Here is a 27,938-nt window from a genome sequence, read left to right as displayed (position 1 = left end):
ACGCAATGATGATGAACAGTGATTATGAACATGACAGACGTTCGTTGACAAGTCAAAGGAGGCAAAGCAGACGCTGTACAATCTCACGCTAAAAATATCTTCATTTTCAGCCCTCAAGCAAAATAACCTCTCCACTTCAGTGTGTTAACACAGCACATTGTGCAGGTAAATAGAGCTGAATAATACTGAAAATTTGGCACAAATCTCCAAGTAAGTGACTTCCTTTCATCAAATTATGTTCTTTGTTCTTAATATTCACAAATGTTACCTCAACATGTGAATCGCATTGGGAATGGTGTGTACAGTTTATGAAATGCATTGCTTCACACAGAATTGCAGCAGATACCCCAACCAGAAAGGTTCTTAAAATGGAATGCTGATTGCACTCTTCAATCCAAATCGAAGGGAAGATAGGGATTACTTGGTTGTATCTGTAAACCCCCCCCAAATGGCAGTGTGTCTGCCAGCATAAGGCATCCCCGATCCCCTGTCTCCAGCGATGCCTGCTGATCTGTAAATCTCTCTCTGAGCCCTATCGGTCTGTCAGACTGCTACCAATCCTCTCTCTACAGGACTGACTCCTTTCCAGCTACCATTGTTATATCGCCGTAAAACACGTACTTAATCGCTGCTACACAAGTGTGTGTGTGTATGTGTGCTGTATGTGCATGCTTACAGTACATGCATGTGTGTGTGTATGTGTGTGTGTGTGTGTGCATGCTTGCTCACTTGCGTGTGTGTATGTGTGTGTAGTTGTGTGTGTGTATGTGTGCTGTATATGCATGCTTACAATACTTGCATGTGTATGTGTGTGCATGCTTACAGTACATGCATTTGTGTGTGTGTGTGTGTGTGTGCATGCATGCTCACTTGCATGCATGTACTGTATGTGTGTGTATGTGTGTGTGTGTGTGTGTGTGTGTGTGTGTGTGTGTGTGCGCTTTGTGTGCATGCTTCATGGGCGTCGGAACCATTATAAGTATGACAAGTCCCACTCACTTTTTAGGTCCAATAATATTGGACCCACCCACTTTTACCATTGTTTTCTGCACTTGTCTACTCAAATTCAGTACATACACTTTGTGTACTGAAATATTGAGTGACTCAGTGTGTGAGGACACTTTTTCTTCTTTTTTTACCAGCATGTACCATTTTTTTGGTCACTATTTCACTTGGACCCCCCCGGTAGTAGCCTACACTTGGTTTGCTCCACCTGCAATACTGCGCGGGCGTTTTCATCTGAGTCTAGACAACGTATACCCGAGCAGAGTAGAGTATAGCGTCGACCCTACCAACTGAGAAAAGGTAGATTAGTTTTGCCATAAAACGGTTAAAATAGCCTTAAAACGCATTGTAGGCCATCATTGACGCTTTTACCCTGCCATTTACTGCAGCATTATGCATTGATGGAGCGTACCTTCATAGGTAACTGTTAGCTAGCTAACGTTAGTGCCAGATAATGCATTGTAGGCTAGGGATAACGTGACTGGACCAGTAGCCTAACTCTGCCATGGTCCGAGAGACAGACAGGGAGAGACAGAGAGTCGCAGGTAAATTAGACTTTCGTTGGCAGCATTATGAAAGCTTGCCAGCCCTCTTTCTCTCTAGGGCTCTGGATACTATGTTATTTAGTATGTTAAATTTGTGCAGGAAATATAAATAAATATCTATATATATGTTACGGTGAATGTGAGAAAACGGGGAATGTGGGCTTTTCCCGGTTAATGTGCACATTCCCCGACCTCGCGGGGAATGTAGGAGAAACATGTGCGTTTCTCACATCTCCCTGGCAATGTGCACAATCCCCGACCATGCGGGAGATGTGAGAAATACTAACCAATTTCTAACATCTCCCGCACGGTCGGGGATTGTGCACATTAACCGGGAAATGCTTACAATTCCCGATCTTGCGGTAAATCTAGCAAAGTGCAACTGTATGCAAAACTTTTGCGCAGCCGGGTGGTGGGAGAGGGCTTATGTGACACCTCGGAGGGTGTGCACCATTAGAGGCACCCATGGCAGTGATGCCAACTTAGCGACTTTGTCGCTAGATTTAGCGACTTTCCAGACCCCCCTGGCGACTTATTTCATGAAAAGCGACTAGCGACAAATCTAGCTACTTTTTCTGGTCATTTGGGGAATTATTGTGTTGACAAGGAAGCGAGCTCAGCTCACGAGTCACGACAAGAGAAGAGTTTTTTAGCTGCCTTCACGTCCTCTCTCCCTCGCTCGCTCGCCCACACACACACCACACGCGCTGGGATCCTTCCCGCAACAACCAATCATATTGTCAGAAACGGCTAGTTTACCTAGATACTGGTGATGTTAGGTTAAGTTTTAATTAAGCCATGTAGGCTATTTTATTCCCCGTTATTCTTTAGGTTTACAGACCTACGTTGTTTAAAAGAAAAAAGCTAATGTTATACAGCAACAAAAAAACAAGTTTGTAAATAAGTCAATAGTTTGATTCTTTGTCCCATGCCCATCATCATCACATGGCTCATGTAGGCTACTAGGGTTGCACTGTAAAGAAAAAAAAAAGAAAAGCTAATGTTATACAGCAACAAAAAAACAAGTTTGTAAATACCCCCGCCATCTAGCTACTTCTAGCGACTTCTGGGACAGCCAATAGCTACTTCCCTTACTGAAGAGTTGGCAACACTGACCCACGGCAGTTGGGCTAACGTTACTGGCACACACCTGAGAGAGATTTTTCGTCTTTTCGTCTGTCTTTCGGCTAGCTAACGTGTAGGGTTCCTTTGGAGGTTCCCACCTTCCTGTTGTTTCAATGTTCCTTTTGCGTTTGTTAACTTGATCACCAGTGTATCCTCCTAATACTACTTACACTGTGTGCAGCATAGGCTATATTACTGTTCAAGTAGACCACAGACTGTTATTATTTACTGTAGGGGAGGACCGGGACGAATGAAACACTTTTTGGTTTGATCAGATTAACACAGAAATTAATAAAGATGGAGATTACATTTTTTTGATGACAAACAACTTGTACATGTCGTTTACTAACCTATTAGTTGTAAGTTTCGTTCTGTGGTGTAACAGTTCAATTCAAGATGGCCGAGAACAGAAGATGTGCATTGTTTCTCTTGTCCCTGCCGTGCGGGGCGAGTGAAACAGAGGAGTGGGACTAGTGAAACAGTAAGATTGTTTTGCTTATTGTGTTGCGTAGCCTAGCGGCTTGTAGGCTAATTATCTTAACTTTCAACACGTATAATTAGAACCCCCAGACCCCCCCTTTTGGTGTCCCACCCACTTTCATTTCCCTTCCAACGCCCATGGCATGCTTACAGTACATGCATTTGTGTGTGTGTGTGTACATGCTCACATGCATGTGTGTGTGTGTGTTTATTCAGTGTGTCTGTTTATTCTATCCTTCTGTATCCTCCCTGTTTCCGCTGGGTGTGTTCCCAGCGCTCGGCTCAAAGGCCCCCAGATATGATGATGTGACACGGTGACACCAGGGGCGAGCTGGTGGTTGTTCAAAAAGCTCAGGGGTCTCTAATGCGCTGTGGCGCATGGCTGTCACACACATGAATCACTGGATCGCATTAGGCCAAAGCAGAACAAGCCTGAGGGGTGAAATAATACTGCACTCTAGACATTATGTTATTATTTTTCTGAACATGTACAGAACAGTAGTGATATTATTATCTCTTGGAACATGTACAGAACATGTAGTGATGTTGTTATCTCTGGGAACATGTTACAGAACATGTAGTGATGTTGTTATCTCTGGGAACATGTACAGAACATGTAGTGATGTTGTTATCTCTGGGAACATGTTACAGAACATGTAGTGATGTTGTTATCTCTGGGAACATGTTACAGAACATGTAGTGATGTTGTTATCTCTGGGAACATGTACAGAACATGTAGTGATGTTGTTATCTCTGGGAACATGTACAGAACATGTAGTGATGTTGTTATCTCTGGGAACATGTACAGAGCATCCGGCACCACTCTGAGTGGCAGCCTGTTTCAGCAGCTCTGTGTTTCTTTGACTATTCTTTGACTATTCTTTGTTGCTTATTTCTGCTTTCCCATCGTCTCAGTGCCGTGGAGCGCAAGAGCGCTCCTTTATCTTATTTCACATGCATTATTGACTTTGTTTTTATTTTCAATCGCTATTTTTTGAGTGTGTATAGCCTAAAACATAGTTTGACCTACATGGACGCAGGGCAGAAACGGGCAGTCCACCAGCTGGGACTATACCAGGAGAACTACAGTAAGCATTCACATCCAGGGTAAGAGAGCCTGAGTGAGAGGGAGAGGGAAAAAGGAGATTGAAACCCTGCCTTCCAACGATTGTAATGGGGAATGTGAGATCACTGGCCAACAAGATGGATGAACTTACAGCTCTGGTCAACAACCAAGGTGAGGACCGAGAGAGTCGCCCGCTGTGTCTCTCGGAGATGTGGTTAAATGATAATATCTTGGACTGCGCAGTAGAATTGAGGGCCTAGAATTGAGGGCCTTGGTGGTGGTGCGAGTAGACAGGGTACTGTACAAGAGTGCAGTAAAAAGAAAGAGGGGGTGGTCCTAGCTGTCTTTCAATGAGAAATGGTGTAGCCCCGGACATATAGCTGTGTAGGAGAGCATCTGTCCTCCTGACATTGAACTGCTGGCGATAGGAGTAAGACCATACTATCTCCATCGCACATTCCTGCGCGCCATTGTCATTCTTGCCTACATTCCACCATCGGCAGTGGCAGTGTGAGTCTGTGATGTCATCCTCTGCAAACAAAGCATCCCAGAGCCTTCATGATTATCATTGGCGACTGCATGTCTCCAACTTCGCCCAGTATTTCAAATGCAGTACAGTAGAGAGAATAAGATCTTGGACCTACTGTATGCTAATGTGAAGGAGGCATACAGCACTGCCCTCCCCCCTCTTGGCAGATCAGATCACAACCTCATACATCTGCAGTCGGCTACCACCAGGATCGCGGAAGTGAGGTCGAGAGGCTGTGGAGAGCCTACCGGACTGTCTCCAGACCATGGACTGGGACCTGTTCACGGAGGACAACAGGGAGGACTGCACGTCACACAACATCGGGTTCTGTAAGGAGTGCATTGTACCCACCAAAAAGTGACACTGCTTCTCCAACTATAGCTGGGGATAGACAAGGTCATTAAAGCCTTACTCGACAGAAAGATGAGGGCCCTCATGGCAAAAGACAGGGAGGAGGCCAGGTCAGTCCAGAATGTGCTAAAGGCCAAGAACAGAAGGAAGGGTGGGACAGAATGTATGTAAAACAAAGTATTTTGGGTCCAGCTGTATGTGTGTGTGTGTGTGTGTGTGTGTGTGTAGGGGGGGTGGGAGGGTCAATAAGGGGCTAATTAGCTAAACCAGTTCTTCAATAGGTTTCACTTAGCTTCCACTCCCATTCCTGTGAGCTCGAAAAACAGTCTACCCGCCCCCCCCACCCCACCGCCCCCACCCCTACCCCCACCAGTCCATTCATCACACAGAGCCAGGGAAGGGGAGAACTTCGCAAGCTATGAATCACCAAAGCAGATGGCCCAGATAACATCAGCCCCAGGGTGCTTAAGGAATGTGCCGGACAGCTAGCTGGAGTGTTCTAGCATCTATTCAACCTCTCTCTGAGGCTGAAGAAGGTGCTACAGCTGTGGAAGACCTCCTGCGTTGCCCAAAAAGCATGTCCCAGTGTTCTCAATGACTACAGGCCAGTGGCACTGATGTCACTTGTCATGAAGGTCAACAACTTTTCTATTGTGGGCTTCATCAGCGGAGATGTAGATGAGTACAGAGCTGTGGTCGGGAGATTGGTCAGATGGTCTGAGGAGAACCAGCTCTAACTCAACATCAGCAAAACCAAGATGCTGGTTGTAGACTTCAGAAGGAACAAGAGGCTCCCAGCCCCTATTCCCATTCAGGGGGAGGATATTGAGATGGTGGACTAATACAAGTTCTTATGAGTGCACTTGAACAACAAACTGGACTGAGTGGACAACACCAATACCCTCTATAGGAAAGGACAAAGCAGACTGTTCTTCCTTTGAAGGCTCGGGTCCTTTGACGTGTGCAAAAAGCTTGAAGGATGTTCTTGAAGGAGAGGTCTGGGTTGCACTCAAAAAAGAGAGATCTTGTTCCAAAGGTTATTTTCATGCTTTTGAAATTAATTTTCCTGGATGCACACAGGAGCAAACAAGGGCTGTCAAAATGTCTATGTTTGGTCCTCTGAGGGTCCAGGGAAATTGAAAATAATAGCATGAAATCTATCTATCTATCTATCTATCTATCTATCTATCTATCTATCTATCTATCTATCTATCTAGTAGTGTCATTATTTCTTTCGGTATCTAGTAGTGTCATTATTTCTTCGGGCTCGGATGGAGGCTATTCCAACTGCAGTCCAACACAAATGTAATTATTTCCCACCCTCAGATAAAAGTCATGGAGTTGTACAAATTGCATTTTTTAATTCCACTCATCATTCTCATAAAACCCATTGCTGCAGGGGTGAGATTAAATTTTAACGATTAACATCGAAGATTTGTGAGCTAGCTAAAAATATATAGTAGTAAAACAGTTGGTTCAGCATTTGCTGTGCCAGGAATGGCTTGGGTATCCTGTGCCATATTTCTGTTTTGATCCATGCCTCTCCACCTACACACGCTCTGTTGTAATGAGAAGACACTGAAAGAGGCCTCTATAAACAAAAATAATCCAGGACTTGAAAGTAGAGACTAGAGACAAAGAGAGAGAGAGAGAAGCAGAAGAAGAGAGCAGGAGAATTTGTGTGTGTGTGTGAGAGAGAGAGAGAGAATTCTATAAGCCCCGGATATCAGGCTCTGCTGTCCCCCCGGATAGCAACAGAAGAACAAACCTGAAAAGGATTGTAGTTCTTCTCTAAATCCCACTGCTTACCTTCTCTGTGGACCGCGAGGTGCCGAAGAAGATGGGGATGAAGGCCAGCCAGATGATGCAGGTGGTGTACATGGTGAAGCCGATGGGCTTGGCCTCGTTGAAGGTCTCAGGGACCCCGCGGGTCTTGATGGCGTAGACCGTGCAGGTGACCATGAGCAGCATGCTGTAACCCAGCAGGCAGATCAGCGACAGGTCCGAGATGTCGCACTTCAGCACGCCGCGCGCCAACCCTGGGTTGGCCGTGCGCTGGTCCTCGTAGTCGACGATGGCCTGCGAGGGGTCCACGCCGAACCAGATGCACACCCCCAGCAGTTGCACCGAGGTCAGGGTGAAGGTGATGACCAGCTGGGAGGCGGGCGAGATGAACCGCGGCGCGCTCACCGACATGCTGCCCTGCTCGAAGATGCGGTAGATGCGGTTGGTCTTGGTGAGCAGAGCTGCGTAGCTGATGCTCATGCCCAGGCCCAGGAAGATCCGGCGCAGCGAGCAGATGCCCACGTCGGGGGGGGCGATCATCAGGAAGGTGGTGGCGTAGCACAGGAAGATGCCCGTCAGCAGCACGTAGCTGAGCTCGCGGCCCGACGCCTTGACGATGGGCGTGTCGTTGTAGCAGACGAACGTGACCACCACGAACAGCGTCGCCACGATCCCCACCACGGCTAGGAGCATGGGGATGACCGCCCAGGGCGAGCTCCACTCCAGCTTGACGATGGGGATCGGACGGCAAGCGGTGTGGTTCTCGTTGGGCCGCAGGTTAAAGCGGCACATCTTGCAGGTGTAGGCGTCGGCCTGGTACTGGTAGCCGTCGCAGCGTTCGCAGTGCCAGCAGCAGTGGATGCCCTTCACCATCTTCTTGCGCTCCCCGGCCCGGCAGGGGTGGCTGCAGATGGAGTGGGGGACCTGACGCTGACCGCTGGGCCACTGCATGGTCTGGATCTGGGAGAGGGAGAGAGGGAGAGAGAGAGAGAGAGAGGGAGAAAGGGAGAGAGGGAGAGAGAGAGAGGGACATTTTTTTTTGCATAATTAATTGCATTACTATTTCATGTGTTTTGAGTGATGATTTCAGATTCATTCTCAATTAAATAAATTATGTTTTGTCCCTTTGCTGGAAGCTGCTTTGGCAACATTGTTTATCTTGAACATTCATGCCAATGAAGCACACTGAATTGAACTGAACTGAATTGAAAGTGATACAGTAAATGAGAGAGAGAAAGAGAGAGAGAGAGAGAGAGAGAGATAGACAGAGCAATAAATAGAGATGGAAACAGCATGTAGAAATTACAATTAGCGATGACAATTAGCGATGGCACACTGTGACTTTCAGACAATATGTTAATAAAAACTGTTTTCCAAAGGGGCATATTTAATTTATTGCTAAAGTATATATTAAATTGTATTTTTCTTAAATGGCATTTTTTGAATTCCTAACTGGCAAATTCATCCCTAAATTTATGTTTAATTAACAGCTCAAAGAATACTAATTGAGTAAAATAATTTTTGAAGTGAAAGCTGGCACACACCACAGCTAGTGACACTTCTGTGTGCCGTGCACATGGCTTTGGACGAGCTGTAGAGGCCACTCCCTGGCAACCTTGTTTATTTTCTCCGCTTTATTTTTCTCCCCCAAGGCTTTCTTTTCTCTTCCCATTCTGTTCAGACATCATTTGTAGCCAGCTACATGTCATTTATTTTCTTATAGCCAACCCTCTGTCCACACCATAGTCATTATAGGAATGTGCCTTTAAGCTTTTATTGCTTTCCTTTCATCAAAATCCACCCTGTTAATCATTGAAGACCCCTCTAGATATTTAGACCTTTGAAGAGAGGAGCACCAAATTAGATCTAATAGTTTAAGTGGGATTAAGCAGAACTGGAAATAACACAATGTATCAAATAAATGTGTGTAATTGAGGCAATCCAGTATAAATGAACACCAAAGGCTCGGCCCACCATGGACCACTTGGTCTAATGATGTTGGAATGACATTTGGGCTTGGACAACTAGGAGATTAGGATTTCATCCCAGTTAATCACTGTTCATTACCGGAAGAGGAAAGTCTTACGTTCAGATGGAGCTGGTCAGTCCAGTGGCCGATGATCTTGTATTCGGCTATTTTGTTTCTGATCTGGAACTGGTAGATCTCGTAGCGACCGGGAGCATCTCCGTTCTCATTGAAGAACACAGGGTTCCCAGCTATGCCTGAACGAGAGAGGAGAACAAGTCCAAATTCATGTTCATTATGTCCCATCAAATCACCAAAAACAAGTCGAGTGAGACAACTCATTGTACACGGCACATAGCCTACAATATCAGACATATTATTGAGATTTAATGGGGGTATTGTGTTGTCACAGGACTTCACAGTTGGCACACGGGGTGTAATTCCTTGTAATTGTACTCCAGTATAGCGCTTCACAAACATCTGGCTGGCTGTCTTCCATCTCCTGTTGAAAGACTCTAGCTCTGGGCATTTCCCCAGTCAGGTCTGGCTTACTATTAAGCCCCTCTGAATCACAATGAGCGTCCCAGTTAAGAACAAGGATAAGATGGTGTGTGTTGGGGGGTGTGGAGCATTTCTGATGTTGCTGCTGGGTTTCTGCTGATGAAGGTATTCTTTCCCCCTCATTGATTGGAGCCGGAAGACGCGCGTAGCTTCTTAAATCCACTCATCTGAATGAGTCAGCCCCTCTGGATTAAAGTGACAATAATGATGGTGACAATAATGATCAACAAGGGGGTTACATGGACTTAATGAGGAGGTATAGGGGAGGATAAGAAGAAGTTCTTTTAGACACTCCACAACTGAAAGTTTGGATCTGTTAATAATTCACGATTACTATTAATTGTGAATGTTACGTGATATATTACCCCTCCCCTTTTTTTTTTCTCCCCACTTCTTTAAATCTCATGCTGTCTCCACCCACCCAGTAGGAGTTGTGTGTTGGAGGCTGAGAGTGTTTTATGTGTCTGTCCCTTGCCTGGGCACTCGCTGCTTCTGAGAGGCCAATATGGATCCTAAATAACACATGGTGTTCTCAGGCAGGCTAATTCAACAGCAACACATTCTGCCACTGTTGGTCCAATTAGAATGAACAGCTTATGGTCTCTCTGTCACACTTGAATATCAAATTGAGGCCCGCCCAGATATTGTTGGCTGAAGGCAGGACTGTACTGTATGTGTGCATCATGCTTGCCAATTACATACTAAAGAGATCTGCATGCAGTGCAAGCCTCAGGCTCTGCATATACTATAACTGTCTGCCATGATGAAATTGGGGGCAGGGTGAGGGGTGGTGGACTGTGGACCAGTCTCTGACCGTTTGTTTGTCTGTCCGTTTGTTCATCCGTCACCCGAGATGTACCAGAGTCCACCACTGGGGGTGCTAGCCACAATTTTTTCCCATATTGCACTGCTGCAGCTGTCAGGTGAAGAATGATTGAGATCTGTGGTGTATCATTCGCAAACGATTTAATTCAAACCTTTTGGGTGTATGCAGAACATACACAATACAGAAAATGAGCAGATCACTCGCTGAGATGACTTGTAACTCCCAAGTCACCCAAAAGACTCACTACTAATCACCCCTATAAGGTCAATGGTTAACACAGGATTTTCATTTTATGATTACCTATGGATCTTTTGAATTCTTAAGCCGTGTTGTAGTGGAAGTAACAATTTTGCTATGCAAGCTAACACTTCTGCGCTCATTTCAAGTCAAAGCTGTCAATTTCACTGCTACAGTAGCTAAACCTGAGATAACTAGCTAAACTCTCCATCCATCCACTTTATTCAGCTCCACTCTGCCCAGCTCTGTGAGTGATATAGCAGAAGTGTGGCGGAAGCTATTTCTAAATAAGATATTTCTAAATAGCTGTTAGTACAGTACATTGCTTATTAATTGAGTAGGATAAGAGTGTAAATGAGGAGAATCAGAATCAGGCACTTTAAATGCATGCTTGTAGGCATAGATTTCTTAGCCAAATAGTAAAATCAATCAACCAATCAATCAACCAATCAATCAATCAATCAATTAATGTATTCCCTAAGATATAATACATAGACTACAAGAGTTGGCTCTAAACTAGACTCTGAACTGGATAATATGTGCCTAATGCACAGGACAGTGTGCTAAACAAAGTCTCAAAATAATGCTTCTGTTACTACACAACCCATTCCCTTTTACACCAAACCATCAACTGTAAGAATTCAAACTCAGAGTTGCTTTGAGGATGACCAATCTGAGTAACCTATGTGACAACATTGCAAAAACAATGGTCAATTGGCCATCAGAAACTCAAGTCAAATGTTCAACATTGCAATACAAACAGGATTGTTTGGTAGAGATGTAAATATAGCTATAATAACTCTAATCTTGAAGAAAAATAAGGACCCATCCAGATGTAACAACTACCGCCCCGTATCTCTGCTAAATACAGAAATTAAACTTTTATCCAAGTCACTTGCAAGCCGCTTAGAAAAATACATAACAAAACTGATCCACTCAGACCAAAGCGGTTTCGTCAAAGGGCGGTTAGCATTAATTTAAGACGGCTACTACATGTACTTGACGCCTCCAGCAATATTACACCATCAGCAATCCTATCGGTGGATGCTGATAAAGCCTTTGACTGGTTAGAGTGGTCCTTTTTATGGTCAATTCTTAAACAAATGGGCGTAAGCACTGGTTTCATTAAGATGCTTAAAACTCTATACATGAAACCCACAGCCTGTGTGGTGACCGGTGATTTATGCTCTCCTCCTTTTGAGCTAAGCAGTAGTCAACAAGGAGACCCAATATCAGCAATGCTTTTAATTCTGTCACTGGAACCCTTGGCACAAGCGACCAGATTATCCTCAAACATCAAACCAATACAGATAGGACCCACCCAACATCACATAAGTCTTTTTGCTGATGATGTTATCTTGTATTTTTCAGATGTAGGGCATTCACTTTCACATATCCTCACTATATTTAAGCAATACAGTCAGGTATCTAGCTACAAAATAAATTGGACAAAATACGTACTACTACCACTATATCGAATTAGTTATATTGAGTACTTCAATATTGACATCACTGTGGTTTCACAGTTTAGATACTTAGAAATAAACATATTTGCATCTCCACAAAAAAACAATCACTAAGAACTATAGTGGTACTCTGAACGAAATTAAAGAAGACTTAGATAGATGGAAGAATCTACAAATCTTCCTGCCAGGCGGAATCTCTATAATAAAAATGAACGTACTACCCAGAATTAATTACTGCAGTCAAATTTTACCCTTGCCACCTCCACCAAGATACTGGAATGATATACAAGCTATGATCATTCGCTTTTTGTGGAAAGGTCGATGAGCAAAGATAAAATGAGCCAATTTACAAAGAAAGAAGGAGCTGGGGGGAATGTCAGTACCTAATTTCAAATTATACTTCCATGCACTTGCTCTCCGTCCTGTGGCAATTTGGTTTGATGCCAGCAGGTTGAATGCATGGATTAATATTGAAAGGAGCTTAGTGGCAGGGATGGGCAGTATTTCTATTACTTGTATTTGAAATACGTATTTCAGGTACTGTACTTATTGTAGTATTTTTGTAATTTGTATTTGATAAGGCCGATAAAAAATCTAATGTAATTTGTAACAAAATATTTTAGAGTGGAGTAATTTGGTATTTAAAATACTCCAAATATTTCTCCACAAATAAAAAAACAAAAATAATACATATTCTTATAATATTGGATGTAACAATAAATAATATTTTAGGACACATGTCCCTAGCACTAGCATGCTGTCTAGGATGACAGAGCTCCTGTCAGAATTGACAAAAGAACAGTTGAAAACACAATGCCCAACACGTTGGAATTCTATGTTGACAGTTTGAATCAGCTGGCCACTTTAAGAGACAAACTACCTATCAATCAAGCTGTTGTCTTTTAATAGCTTTGCTTAGTTACACTGACATTCTGTGACTGTTCTCCCTTTGTGTGGGGTTCACCAGAGCTTTGTGTATACAGTATCATATAGCCCAGACCTGAATACTCTGCTATACCAAATTGAGAGAAAAAACTAAAAGAAGAAAAGCATTTCCTATATTTTATATACAAAATACATGTATTGTATTTTGATAATTTTTCTGGCACCAGTATTTAGTATTTTATTTTGATACATTTATTTGAGGGGTATTTTGTATCAAAATACATTTGGATGTATTTTTGCCCATCTCTGCTTAGTGGCCCGGCGCAACTACAGGACATTTTATTAACAAACTTCTCTATCAAAAAATATAAACAGAAATACTTATTTATTATATTATTATAACTAGCACAATTGAAAACTTAGGGAAAATAGAAAAAATATTTAAATGGAAATCAAAATGGCACTCCAACACACCCATATTTTATAATGAACTATTGAAATCAGGTGGTAAACAGTTCTCTTCACAGGAGTGGCGAAGAGCAGGAATAGACACTTTAGAAGACATTGTGAGTGGTAATGGCATCAGAAGCTTCCAAGACCTAAAATAAACATAAAGCATATCCCCTCAGACCTTTTATTTATATTTACAACTACGTTCGGCTCTAAGATCAACAAACCTCGAGATTGAGCAATGCCTTATACCCCACACAGTAATATTTCTCATTAAAACCCTTTAATAGCCAGACCAAGAAAACTGCTATTGAAAATGTATTTATTTGCATTTTTTAGTTAATTGGGACACAAATAACAACAAATTAAGATTTTTTTTTTTTTTACCACACCGTTTTATTTTTATGAACATCTACCAAATGGTTGAGCCGGCCTTTTATGGTAAAAGTGCATTTTCATGAATAATCATAGATTATTATGCTTTAAACTGAAATAAAATACATTTTTATTCATACACGTCTTTAATGGAAAATGAGCAACATACAAAACCAAATATATATATAAAAAAAGAATTATAATAGAAAATATATGAAAAACGTCAAAATGTGGTGTGAAATGCTCATTTTTGCATAATAAAATGAGGACTTGCTCATTTCCTGTGTTCCTGTGTTGACCTAACTTGCTCATCTGTGTGGTGGTGCAACAGCACAAATTATGTTTTAGGGTAATAGATCCACCTCATTTTTTGTGGAATGCTACAAAGCATTGCTGGCTTGCATTCAAACATAGGAAAACCAAGCATTTCTCGCACTTCCATCTGTACACACCCTTTGGACAGAACAGGCACCGGCCCCGGTTCTCACTGTGAAGAGCAAGTGTCCGCAGTTGTCATAGCGCACATCTGGTGGTGGTGCTTGGCCTGCCTGGGTGTAGTGCCTCTTACCAGAGACACTGGGAGTTGGTGAGGAGGAGGATGGTCTTCCGACTTGGGCTGGCCTGTGTGGTGGTGAGGAGGAGGATGGTCCCCTGACTTGGGCTGGCCTGTGTGGTGGTGAGGAGTTGGGTGGTCTTCCGACTCTGGCTGGCTTGTTGACTTGGACCAAACTGTGGGCGACCACCAGGCGAAACCTTTTCAGAGGTATGGGTTTCTCCTTCAGCAGACCACAGTCCCTCTTGTACACCAGCCAGGCATTTGAGACAGACAGGTCGAGGATGTAGCCGAACAGGGAAAAGTACCATCGCCTTGACTTGGCTGGGCTCTTATACAGGTGGACCAGCATGTCGGAGAGATCAATCCCGCCCATATGCTAATTGTAGGCTGGAATGAGTGAGAGGCATGGGATGGCTATCTTTGCTTTGGCCTCTTTGCTCCACCACCTGACAGTCGTAAGAGGCTCGACCCCACAGGCATTGCTTAGAACGTTGACCCATTTGTTGTCAAACCATTTGACTGCGATGATCCCTTCATATGATCTGTAATCGAAAGCTCCACGCCCTTTCTTCATCAGTTCCTTGTCTGTCATCAGCGGAGCTCCACCGGTGCAATTTTGTCGGACAGTGCCGATGCACTTGACACCCAGGGCTGAGTGCACGTTCTGGATCAAGTTGAAACTGGTGAAGTAGTTATCAAAGTAGACAACTGAAATCGTTGGCAGTGCTAGAGGGTTGTCACCACTTTGGCCCCTAGAAGAAGCTCCTGCTCATTTAGGTCAACGTTGAAAAACGTGGATGCCCCTTGTTAGTTTAACAAAATCTGTTAATTTGTTATCATGGAATTAGGATTAATACTAGTATTACTAGTATTACCATGAATCTACCTAATTATTTACCATATTTTCTTTGAAAACATCTCTGAAATATTGAAAACTCATATAGCTAACCACATTGCTTACCTTTACCATAAAAGGCCAATTCAACTATTTGGTTGAGCATGTAAAAAAAAAAAATGTTTACACCTTTGTTAAGAATTTTTCTGTGCATGAAGTTATATATTTCTGTTCAGTAAGTGTTCTGATACTATAATATGTAAAAAATAATATGCTTACCTTCGAAAAGTTGACCAAAAACACTGAAAATGTGAGCAGTGATTGTTCCACTTTTCACTTCTTGGAACGAAGCCAGCTGAACAGGCATGCGCTTCAAAAACACAGTGCCATCTAGTGTTTTGTTTGTGTATAACATGTGTCAACCAAATGGTAGAGATGGCTGAAACAGGTGATTAAAAAAAAAAAAAAAATTCAACAAGATATCAAGACCCAAAATGTGCTCTACCAAACGGTTGAGCAGGCCATTAAAGGGTTAAGAAGGTACAAGCATTGAATAAAGGACACGTATCGGCCATATATAGCACATTGATCGAGCACACCCAACCACCATTGGCAGTGACAACAGTATGGAACATTGAGTGTACAGAACCACAAATAAACTGGACCAGTGTATGGAGGAATACGAGACGAACTTCTCAAAACTTAATAATAAATTCGTAAATATAAACAGAATGTATAGAACATATCTAACACCTAAGAGGCGCTATAAGATGAAAATAGACACATCTCCTTATTGTACTCTATGCCACCTGGACCAAACAGAGACATTCCTATATGTTATGTCCTGTCCATGATTTTTGGAGAGAAGTGGCAGGCTCTCTCAGATAGAATTTTTCAGAAAGAACTTAACTGTACACCACAAAGCATGCTTCTAGCGGACGACTCACCGAGATAACTTTGGTGTAATTTGGAGGCCTGTAGAAGAAACTTAAAATCCTGCGCAAGCCAAGTATATCCATGTAATGGCGGCGGACGGGGCACCGAGAATGCAGCTTCTAAAAAAAGTATTCTCTGCCGTGAAACGGTTGTTTTCATCAATCTATTTTAATGAATCGCTAGTTGTGTTTCCATAGAGCGAGGGCTTGTTGTGGTTTTCACGTCTCTGTAATATATCTTTAGAAACGTCTTTAGAAACTAAATAAAGCTTCCCCACTTGTTTCAGCACGCCTGCGCAGAGCAGACAGGCTATTCTCTGTCTGTAGGCTACACTCGCGGCTCACATTCTCTATGCTACGATCGGCTTGTTGGTGCCTGGAATATTGTGTGCAATAAGGCTGAATATTTATCAGATTTTGAGGATATAGAAGATGAATGGAAGATTAGAATATGAGGGAAGCCGATCGTAGCGTAGAGAATGTGAGCCGCGAGTGTAGCCTACAGATGGAGAATAGCCAGTCTGCTCTGTGCATGCATGCTGGAGCAAGTGGGGAAGCTTTATTTTCTTTCTAAAGACGTTTCTAAAGATCATATTACAGAGGCATGTGAAAACCACTACAAGCCCTCGCTCTATGGAAGCACAACTAGCGATTCATAAAAATAGATTGATGAAAACAACCGTTTAGCTTAATGTCAAAAAGGAGCATTGTCCTTTAAGGTCACAATTCATCAGCTGACCAATTGGTTTGATTCCTGGTTTGAAATGTTATATACGGATATAAGGTTTCTGAACCATCAGTAATGTAGTAATGTAGGCACAATTCACTTCATGAACCCCCCACAAAAGGGGACGGTCACTGTTGCGCTCTATTACTCTTACAACTAAAGGCTCTTTCACATTATTGGCACTGTTGTGTTTTTTTCTGCTGTCTTGCTCTCAGCCAAGTGCTGGGAATAGGTCTAAAACACTTATATTGCGTTCCATTTGTCTGGGAAGTGGTGAGGTGAGAGAGATGGAGAACGATGTCACCCACGAGCTACACACGCGGTATTTTGCATATACTGTAGAAAAGAGGTAGCAAAACATGTCCTCAGAACAGTTGGGGCATACTGTGTGTACGACTGATTTAATGAGACACAAATAAGACAGAAATGCAAATAAAACAGTATTACTAAAGTTTCACCTAGTTACACAGGAGGCTGCCATCTTGTTCATGACTTGTAGAGCTAGTTGGCGGACGGGAAAAGTGGTACGAGTTCACAAGCCCAGAAAACAAGTCGTGAGGGGCGTTCCAGTTAAAACTGCGAGTAGCATCTTGCGAATCATGACTTCACGAGCGAAATGGAACACAGCATTAGGCGGCGTTCTCCTTGATCTGTGTTCTCCTTTATTTGATGGCCTTAGATCAGGCAACAGCACTCCTCTCTCCTCCTCTTCTAAACTCTGAGCTGTGACAGTTGAGAGAATCACTGGTTGGTTCTGGTGCTCCCTAGTCCTCTTCATCTGACATCTGACTGTTCTCCACAGCTGGAGTTTGATCAAGAGGTGGGGGTTGAGACAGGTCCTCTGGATCAGAGCAGGTTTTCAGATTGGGAGAAGTGAATAACAAAGTTTGTAGTATCAGACCGCAGCCCTTGAAGCTGCTCTCGCTCCTGACAGCTCCGGTTCCTCTTCAATCCCAGGGAGGGAGAGCTGCCGGACATGTGAGGGGCAAAGGAAAATAAATATTCTGATAAAGCCTACTTCATTCATCTACAACCTAACATGCCTGACAGTAAAAACTGGGGAAATCCAATTCAGAGAAGTTTTTTTTTTAAACAGCTAACCACAGAATTTGCAGAATTTTGCTCTGAGTTAACTTGCACAGCGCTAACCTGCTATCAACACTTCCCCTTGACAGAGCTCACCAGTGACCAGTGACCACCCACTTTTTGAACGGCTCCATTTCTGGAAATGGTTTTTCCATTCATTCATGCCATTCATGTCATTGATGTTTCAAGCCTGAAAGCAAGCCAACCGACTACAAGATTACCATAACACATTTAATTCGGAGCAAAAAAAGAAGTAAAATAAAAAAAAGCAAAGGGACGAGACACCAGCTACGCCACCAACAAGCTAGCCATGGTGCTGGCCATGGCACAACCATGGTGCAGGTGGGCGGTATTTATACTGTGGAGTGAGTCTAACCAATTCCACTTGATCACACTGATAGCGAAAGAGTGTGCAAGGTAGAGGCTGTTTAGCAGGTCCATAAAATTAAAGTAAATGTGTTTACTTTGCTCCATCGTGGGCTGCTTCAGGGCAGACGATGAGGAGGAGTACAGGGATGTGATCAGGATATTTTTTGAATGGTCTGAGGAGAACCAACTCAACATCAGTATAGTGGTGTAGGACATGACACAGACTACTGACCGTTCTACTGACCACAAAACAGTTCTGTGATATTGTGGGACACTCTGCCTCAGGTTGGAATGCAGATCTTCATAAGGAGACCCTCTCACACCCTGTTGCTCCCCCCATCCCCCGCAACAGGCCAGGCCAACAATACACATCAACAGACACTCACAGTGGAACAAAGGAACCTCCATTCTTGCTTTGTTCTTTAAAGTCCCAGTTAACCAAAATCAGAGATTTGCTTGAAAACACATTCTATGTGTTAGTGATGCATTGCTGATAACATGTAAAAATGGGATGAACCATGTGTAGTACTGAATTGTGAAGTTAGACCAGTTTTGTGTTTTTGACCAGTTTTGATTTCTGGATTTTCTGGGCGGGCTTAAAACGGTACCGGATGACGTAGAGCGGTGTTCTTAGCATATCCCCGCCCTAACACTATATAAAGCTAGAACGGATTTGAATCTTCGGTTCTGCTCAATCTTGAGTCTAGAATTAGCTAGTTTTAACCAACAGTCTATAATTAGCTAGTTTTTCTTAGTTAGCAATGCCTATGCATAAAACTAAACGAAAATGCATCCTTCCTGGATGCCAGCAGGAATGGGATGATAAGGTCTCCTTCTTTCACTCCCGAGTAAAGCTGAAATGAGAAGCAAATGGTTAGCATTTGTGAAGAGCCATGGTGTTACAGAGTCTGTCACCGCTAGCGCCCGCCTCTGCAGCAAACCCTCACCCCCGAAAGCTTCTGCAATTATAATATGAGGCTTTTGGGTTTCACGGACTCACGACTGGTCCTGGTGAATTCGGCGGAGCCAACCATCTCCCTCCCCGGCCTCCAATCTCCTCCTGTCAACCATCTCCCTCCCCGGCCTCCATTCTCCTCCTGTCAACCATCTCCCTCCCCGGCCTCCATTCTCCTCCTGTTGCATCAACCTTTGGTGCCGACAGCGCTGCCTTGTGTGCTTATAGCTAATTAACATTATAACGTTAGCTAGGTAACGTAAGCAATAGGAAAATACACTGCTACATTAATCTACAAAATGTGTCTTGACATTTATGTGGTAATGTCAGCTATGATTAATTATATGTAATCTTAGGAGGAATTATAGCTAACATTAGCTATGTAGTTTGTTGCAGATGGGAGTGTGTATATAACCTTAGTCTAGCTAACATAGCTAGCAGCACCGACCAGGCGACCACCCACCAAATAACGTTACGGATGATATATTATGACTATAAGCGTTAACTATACAGAAACTGCCTGCCATATTTGTGGCACCTGATATGCGTATGGGTTCACCGATAATGGTAACAATATATTTCTCCAGCGGGAGAGACGGGAGCGAGGGGGATGGTTAGGTAGACCAGCTGCAGCTGGAGAAAGACGCACCCTCTCCCAGTGAAGCGGTGCTCGGCGGCTACTGGCTGAACATTCCAGTTCTGTTGGATATGTTGCGGGAAAGTTGAAGCGAGTGGATGAGTCTGTCCCGATTATCAACTCCGGTAGTGTACGCTTCTTCGCGCTATCAGCGCTGTTCAAGCCAGTGACTAAAATGTACATTTTAAACAACTTTTTCCATTGATCCCAAGGGACGACAGGATCGCCTGTTAGGGATAGGAATGGGTCCGGAGGTGGCAGGGAGAAAATAGGGACAGACTCATACATTCCTCGTTGCCTGTTTTTGTATTTTGCATCTAAGGGCAGTAACACTGGCGCGTTGGTATAGAGTAGCTACAGTTTTACCTGTGTTGTTTGTCAGGAGGTAGGTTAGGAGGAAGCATCTGTGCGTTTGACTCATTAGACAAGTGTAATTTCAACTCCTCTCTGTTTTCACAAAGCTGTGCCTTCCTACCACAAAAGAGACGGCGTGCCAGTGTGACAATATGCAGACCAGAGAACGGTACTATTTGACAGGTTCTTCCCTCCACACCCCCTCCCCACGCAATTGGGTGTGGCTTCGGTGCCTTCAGCAGACACGCCCCCACAGTCTCGGACCAGAGAATGCTGCTGATTTTTAACCGATTTTGAAGCCTTATTTTATATACTTAGCGACATTTTTAATCACTCAGATTTGGCTGGGTGGTTAATGACATGTTTTCCTGTGGTGTGTGAAGCTCATAACAAAAATTTGAACTGGGTTAACCTGGACTTTAATAAAGATGAAACTGCTCCATCTTCCCCCATGTGATGCAAACACCATGTGAATAAGCCCGGTGAACCAAGTTATGGTGTGATGCACTGTATTTGTAATGCAACTGTACTGTGTGTTAAAAATAACTGCTCCCATGCTGCTAAGTCTACCATAGCCATGTTTGGTATCTATCTTTGGCTAAAATCATGACTCAGGTGTTTAGGCAGGTTGTGGAATTGTCATATCATGTTGAAACCATAACCGGGATATTTGTTGATTCCAGAGTGTGTACAGAATGTGAGTTGTGTTTTACGATGGTAACAAGGACCCACTGGTTTATTGACCCAAGTGACCAATCGCATCTCTCTGCTCCTTAAAAAGGTATCAGACAGGAAGTTCTCTCTCTTGTGCCCTCTCTCTCTCTTGTTCTCTTGTAACCCTCAACTGCCAGGGTCCGTGTCTCTCCAAGTAACACGCGACCCAGGAACTAAGTTTGTGGCTGGTTGATCAAATCAGCCTGTATCTGTGGAATGCTGAACCGCTATCTAAGAACTCTGAGTCTGTTTTAAATGTCTATAATGTCTTGCTTTTTGTTTTAATGCTTTTAATGTCTCATGTAAAGCACCTTGAATTGCCCTGTGGCTGAAATATGCTATATAAATAAACTTGCCTTGCCTTGCCTTGAGTCGACACAGGGGCTTAGGAATCTCCACCAACTCTTCAAAGATCCACCTCTGGCGAGAGCAGAGGTTTTGAATGACTGGTGAACTCTGAAACTGAACTTTTAAACTCTGCGAACATCAACTTCGTGCAGCAATGCTACTATCACTGTTTCAACGGGAGCGCAGGCACACTGCCCCTTCATCAAACCGAGCGACCACCACGTGCCTCCTCCATGCTTCGAGCCAGACAACACCGCCCGGACAACGCGCACCCCTCACTGTAAGGTTCGACATCCATGCGTTCTCTTTGATGTGGGGTGATGCCAAAGTGTTGTTTAAGCTTAGAAGATTTAGGATAGGCTGTGATAATCTCTGACATCATTCTTTTAATTTCTGCTATGTTTTCATATTGCCACGTGTTTTTCCAATCTATTATTTGAATTGTGTTATAATATTATCTTGATAATTAATTAGTATAACTTCAATAAATATTATTATTTTTTTATCACGTCCTAGCATCATTACATTATCTTAGGTCACTTGATTGAGTCAAGAACTCCGCCTACAGAATGAGATTGATGAATAAATTAGACTATTGATAAAGGTTATCTGTTTCTCTGTACATAACAGAGTGGTGCCCCATACGAGTTGATAAAAATCAATTTCCCTTCATATTTGTGATAACCGCGGTATAATCATAATTATACTGGTCATATTCCTAGCTCTAACCCTAGAACACGCTATATCAGCAAGACCAAGGTACAGTACTGGTGTTGGTCTTCAAAGGTCTCCAGTTGGGATAGATCTTTTTACATTGCGTGATTCTAATGGACTATTATTCTCATTACGCAGACTGGTGTTACTGAAGGGCACTCCAGTCAACTCGGTGATGACACACCAAGTCATTCTTCGTGCAGCATGGCTTACCTGATACTGTCAGCTCGGACAACCATTACGGGATCCTACAGTATCAAACCATGATTGAACTGTAAATAACAAACAAGCAAATAACAAGCAAATAACACTGTAAAAAAAAATATCAAGGTTAGACAAAAAGCATGAACATATTTTCATACGGTTATAAGCATGTACCGCTGCTCTCAGTATTTACTTGTCTCGCTCCGCATTTAAATGTTTTACGTCTGTGATCTTGGGAATACAGGCTTTCCCAGTGATTCAAACTCAAGTGAGCAGACTCTGTATCTATTGTTTAGGGTATCTCTTTAAGAAGGCAGTTCCCCAGCAGGTGTCCTAGCAGACTCTAAACCTCGTCCACAGTCCCCCGCTCCCCCGCTCAGAGACCTTCCCTGCCCAATAACCCTCTGCATGTCTATTGCTGGATGATTGATTGTGTATAAGACAAAAAAACACAGCAGTACACTAATTTTCATTACAATTTGCATCAATACATGAAAAAATAGCTTTGTGTGTGATAACCAGCACACGGTTCATGATTTGCTGGGGAGGCAGCATCAAGACTGGGGAGACCAACAAGCTAAACAAGCTGGTGAGGAAGGCCAGCTCTGTTGTAGGGCAAAAACGGTACTGTCTGGGGGCAGTGGTAGAGAGGAGGATGAGGGACAAAGTCCACCCTGGACAACCCCTCCCATCCCCTCTATGACGATCTGTAGCAGATGTGGTGTACCTTTAGCCACAGACTCATCCCGCCCAGGTGTAAGACTGAACAGTTAAGGCCTTTTTGCCAGCAGTCATCAGACAATACAACTGTGTCTACGCTTTCAAACTCGACTGACCAGGAAGCGGGCGCGTGTGCACCTGCCACTGCCACCAACTGTATGACATTGTGTAAGTGGCTGAGGGACATGCAAAAGTGTGGCGTCACTGAGCCACAAGGAGGCATAACAGGTGAGACGCTCACCAAACTCTACCCCGGAAGAACGCCGGTGGACGCCGACACAGGAGCAAAAGTCCAACTTCTACTAGGAAGGTCTACGGGGGAAAACTCCAGAGGATGGATCGATAGGGTACTACTGCGACAGATGAATGACTCCCCCACAGGAAGTTGTGCCGTTTCCCATTTCCTGTATGTCGCTTAATTTGACAGTTGGACGGTTAGCTGTACGTGCTGCCATTTGTTTTTTGCCACACAGTGAGATGACCCCCTCCTTCTCTGGTCAATACTACTTGAACAAACAAACAAACACGGATACACGGACAGCGCTGACATTGAGCCATAACACTCCCTGTTGTTTGTTTTTATTTTCTAACCACCCCCTCATGTATAGAGGTAACAGATACACACATATGTTGAACAAGTGCTGTTTTATAGTTATTGTAGTTTTTATATATTTTTGTTTGGTTGTCATCCTTATTTGAGGTCTAGGATTGGGTGGTGACAGGTACTGAAAGGCTTCATGAATAATTATGATTATGAGCTAAATAAAACACCATCAAAAGGAGAAAAACATATTGCTAAGCTGAAAAGGGAATGGATAAACATTGTTGTTTGGCAGAAGCTCATTCATCCCATGCCAGACATGAAAATGTTGGGCTTTAGAAAAACATATATAAAAAACGGTAGTAAAAGGGTGTTGCAATATTGATTCCAAATTCCATTAGCTTTGAACTCACTTCAGAATTCAAAGATAAAGAGGGTAAAAAGAAGGTACTGCCTATTCCAGAATTTAGCACAGCATGGGTTGGCATAGACTGAAGGATTGTAAAATAGGACAAAATGCTCTCTTTGACCACTCTGCATTATATCAAACAGAACATAGCAGTCCTAGAATCCCATCATGGACGTTAAGCAGAAGTATGCTAAATGATACCACATTCAAAGCAGGGATGATAGCAGAACATAATGTATGCACACATGAACCCAGTCATCATATGGGATGCAGCCAAAGCAATTTTTAGAAGGAGACGCATACTGTACCTCAATGAGTATTGCTGATATGATAAAGGCTAAGAAATTGATAGATTTACAAGAGCAGCTTAAGGACTCGGATCAGTCACATAAACGTAAAACCCACCATTCTACTAGCCTCATGAGGCCATCCTAATCTCGCAAACTCACTTGCACTTTGCCTCTGCAGATCAGTCTGGACTTCCCCCTATCTCGATTATTCTCAGATTACGTATTAACCGGGCCAATCAGGGACTGTGTTCTGACTGCTGATCTTCCCGCAGGAAAATGTGGTGTAACCACGGATTGGTCCCCGAAGCAACAAGCAGTAATGTTAACGTTATTAGAATAAACAGACGTATGTGCAGTACTGCAGACATATCAATTAAACAAGCATACTGTTATGCACAGTTTTTCTGAAGAAATTTTTTTCTTCTGACTGGATTGGCCAAAGGTTTTGTTATGCTGATTGGCTGAAGGAGATATTATGTCAAGGCAAATAGTCCCGCCCACAATAATCGCTTGAGATAGGAGGAAGGCCAGACTAATCTGTGGAGGGAAGCTCGCGAGATCAGAATGGTCTCCCGAGGTTTCCTTTCTACAGCAAATGAGGCCAAACAAGCAGTAAATAAATACATGAAGAGGTTGAGGGGAAAAAAGATTGGGTTCATGAAACCAAAATACACAATGAGACAGGCTTGAAAGCTGCAAACATACAGTATTAGCCTCGAGGCTTAGGAACACAATCTACAAAATATGAGACTGTCTAAGAGAATAACCTATAAACTGGATAGGATTAAGAAATCATTAGAAACTTATTACAGATCATTATATATAACAAGGTAAAGGCCATTCCCACACGACTGAACAGTTCCTAAATTCTCTAGATCTGCCCTCTCTTATCTAGGAATGAAAGGAGCATAATGAGGAACTCACCTCACAAATATCAAGCGAGGAAATTGATTAAGCAATCTCAAACCTTGCAAATAATTTGTCAGGTACTGACGGGTTCCCCCCAGAGTGGCACAAGACCATGAGAGAAGCATTGATCCCCCTGCTTCAGGACACTTTTAACTACACCTGAAAGAGGGGGCCCTCCCTCCATCTTGGAGGGAGACATATCAATTATCTCAAAGGAGGGTAAGGATAGGATGGAGTGTAAAGGATATGCCGATATGTGTTCTGAACACAAATAACAAGTTACATGCATCCAGACTGACTAAAAGGATGGAGGCTGTGATCCTTGTTTTGATTGGCGACCAGACCAGACCAGTCTCATAAGAATCAGGGGAATGCAAGAAGATTAAAGCGCTATCTTGGTCTGTCTGGATTCTGAAATCAGCTTTTGATTCAGTGGGGTGGGAATTTCTGTACCAAGTCATGAATAGATTTAGTGAAGACGTCATATGCAATGCATGCAAATTTAGTTTATCTACCTCACAACATAGAGTGGGCAGGGCTGCCCTGCCAGGAAACAGCCCTAGGGGGTATATCAATAAATGGTGTAGAATATAAGATCAGTATGTAAGCTGACGACGTGCAAGTAACACTGACAAACCCAGGTTCAAGTCTTCCTGAATTGATGGATATTCTGAAAATGTATGGTCCATAATTCTGGGCATGTGCTCAATATTCATAAGGCTTAGTATTCCATTATACCCTCGCATGAGAAAACCTGTCCAAAGATACACCATTGCTCTATAACATTAACTATAGTCACATCAACAAAAATATGATGGCTTTGAGAGATGGAACATATTCACTCTTGATTTTGGCAGCAGAATATGAGCAATTAACATGAATACCTAGACTGTTATCTGTTTCAGTCAACTCCCAATAGAAATCCCTCTTAAACAGTTCAGGGAATGGGACAAAAAAATATTTAGGTTAGTCTGGAATAGTAAGAAACTGCCAGTTAGGTACTGTATCCCACATTGCAGCTCCTGAAGGATGAAGAGAACTGGAGACAGTTTGGTATTGATGTTTCATTTCTTTCTCTGTAACTTGGGAATATCCCTAAAGACATAAGCAGTGGAGACGGAACAAACAGCAGGACTCCCTAAAGCTGGACCAACTTGTCTTGCTGGAGAGGTTCAGGACTATAATAGAAGCTGTGCTCCGTGTGGACTGTACCTGTATCTTGTAGTCTTGCTTTTATTCTGGATCTCTTGTACTTGATTTTGTTGTTTTGTCGTATCATGTTCCTATTTTGTATGTGTTCTCAATTGTCTCCCCCTGAATAAATACAGGTTTCAATTCTATTCAATTCAAGAAAAAGTGATCTACTCAGAGGTACTGTCCAGTGCAGACAGCAGGAGTGAGTGCAGGGTCCAGTCAGGTCTAGGCTGGCCGGTCAACGCCTTGCCTTTCTCATGGGGGATTAGCCCTATCATGTCCCACATGCTGGCTGTCTAAGCAGAACCTGTCTCCACCAGGAACCTAGTGAGACCTCAAATCAAATCAAACTTTATTTGTATAAAGCATTTCATACACAGAAGTAACACAATGTGCTTTACAGAGAGCAATGGGAGGGTGGGCATATGTCCCACCCCTACATATTCCAGAGCTAGAATAGGATATATTCCAGACCTAGACAGAGGGCTCAGACAGCACACTCACCAGCAACCACAGCACAGTGCATCCCCTCCACCAATAACTAGATCACCGCTCTCCTTAGGTTGCATTTGAATGCCTTATACTCCTCCATGTCCGTCAGTCTCTCCTCCGGTATATGTATTTCTAATCATTTAACATCCATATACATTTAACCCATCTATAAATGATTCTATACATACCTTTTTAGCTCTTTCGATTATTGCTTGCACTACCACAAGGCAGATGTTCACTGCTGTCTGTCTGTCTGTGTGTATGTATGTATCAAATCAAACTTTATTTTTATGTATGTATGTATATATGTATGTATGTATGTATGTATGTATGTATGTATGTATGTATGTATGTATGTATGTATGTATGTATGTTTGTATGTATGTATGTATGTATGTATGTATGTATGTATGTATGTATGTATGTATGTATGTATGTCGTATGTGAGTATGTGGGTATGTGGGTAGATGGGCATGTTGTTTGCACCATAGCTCGAAAAAAAATAACCTTATGACATTCATACTTGGTACATATATTCCGCCCAAGGTACCCAGGAACTGATTAGATTTGGAGAAGATCCGAATTACAGGGCGGATCCACAAATTAATTTTCCTCTTTCGATATGAGTCTATAGGAGTTATTAATACTTCCGATCAACCACCAGAGGGCAGCAATGACTACCTCTCTCATTGCATTTGATTTTGAGCTCCTCGCAAGCATTTTGGAAAAGTCCGTTTTTGACTGCAGTATTTTCAGAAGCGTGCACTCGACAAACGCATTCAGCCGATTTCACACCCATATGGCCCAGCCTGGTTTCAGGTTTAAAACTCTTTATAAAAGGACTTTCTGAAATGTCAGTGAAGTGAATGTAGGTAAAATTCACTTTCTGATCAGAAGCAAATACAAAAGTGGGTGGTCATTTGCGCTCTAAGGCACCACGCCCGAGTGCGGTCTAGTTATTATTACTGTACATATCTTGTACTTGCCTCTGCTGGCGGCGGCCAGGGCGGAGGATATATTTTCACCTGGATGTGTTATTTTGTTTGTTTGTTAGAAAGCAGGATTACACAAAAACAACCAGAGCGAGTTTCATGAAACTCGGTGGGGGGTAGCATGGGCCAACTTAGAACGCATTACATTACGGAGTGGATCAGAATCACTGGGCGGATAAAAAAAAAATATATATATATATATTTGACCAGACTTAGTCCATCTCCCTTCAGTTCATCATTACTTCCTGTGCCAGATTTACCGTCGTAGCCTTCTGTACACTGTACGACTGAAAAAGTCTTCGGGG

The 27,938-nt window shown here is 43.0% G+C and overlaps 1 protein-coding gene across 1 annotated transcript in view; it reads right to left on the bottom strand.

The window, feature by feature from the left end:
- The window catches only part of LOC311311421 (metabotropic glutamate receptor 4-like), a gene marked incomplete at both ends in the record, with an annotated part of 94,056 nt that overhangs the window by 14,850 nt on the left and 51,268 nt on the right, over positions 1-27,938 (bottom strand). Inside the window, 2 exons of the mRNA XM_084441130.1 lie at positions 6,911-7,846; positions 8,973-9,109. Of these exons, the coding sequence (XP_084297256.1) occupies positions 6,911-7,846; positions 8,973-9,109 (1,073 nt within the window). The remainder of the gene's footprint in view (positions 1-6,910; positions 7,847-8,972; positions 9,110-27,938) is intronic.

Source organism: Borostomias antarcticus, assembly GCF_949987555.1.
Source record: "Borostomias antarcticus genome assembly, chromosome: 7".
NCBI classification, from domain to species: Eukaryota; Metazoa; Chordata; class Actinopteri; order Stomiiformes; family Stomiidae; genus Borostomias; species Borostomias antarcticus.
The sequence above is the reverse complement of the archived record's forward strand: the minus strand, read 5'-3'. Positions and strand labels throughout refer to the sequence as shown.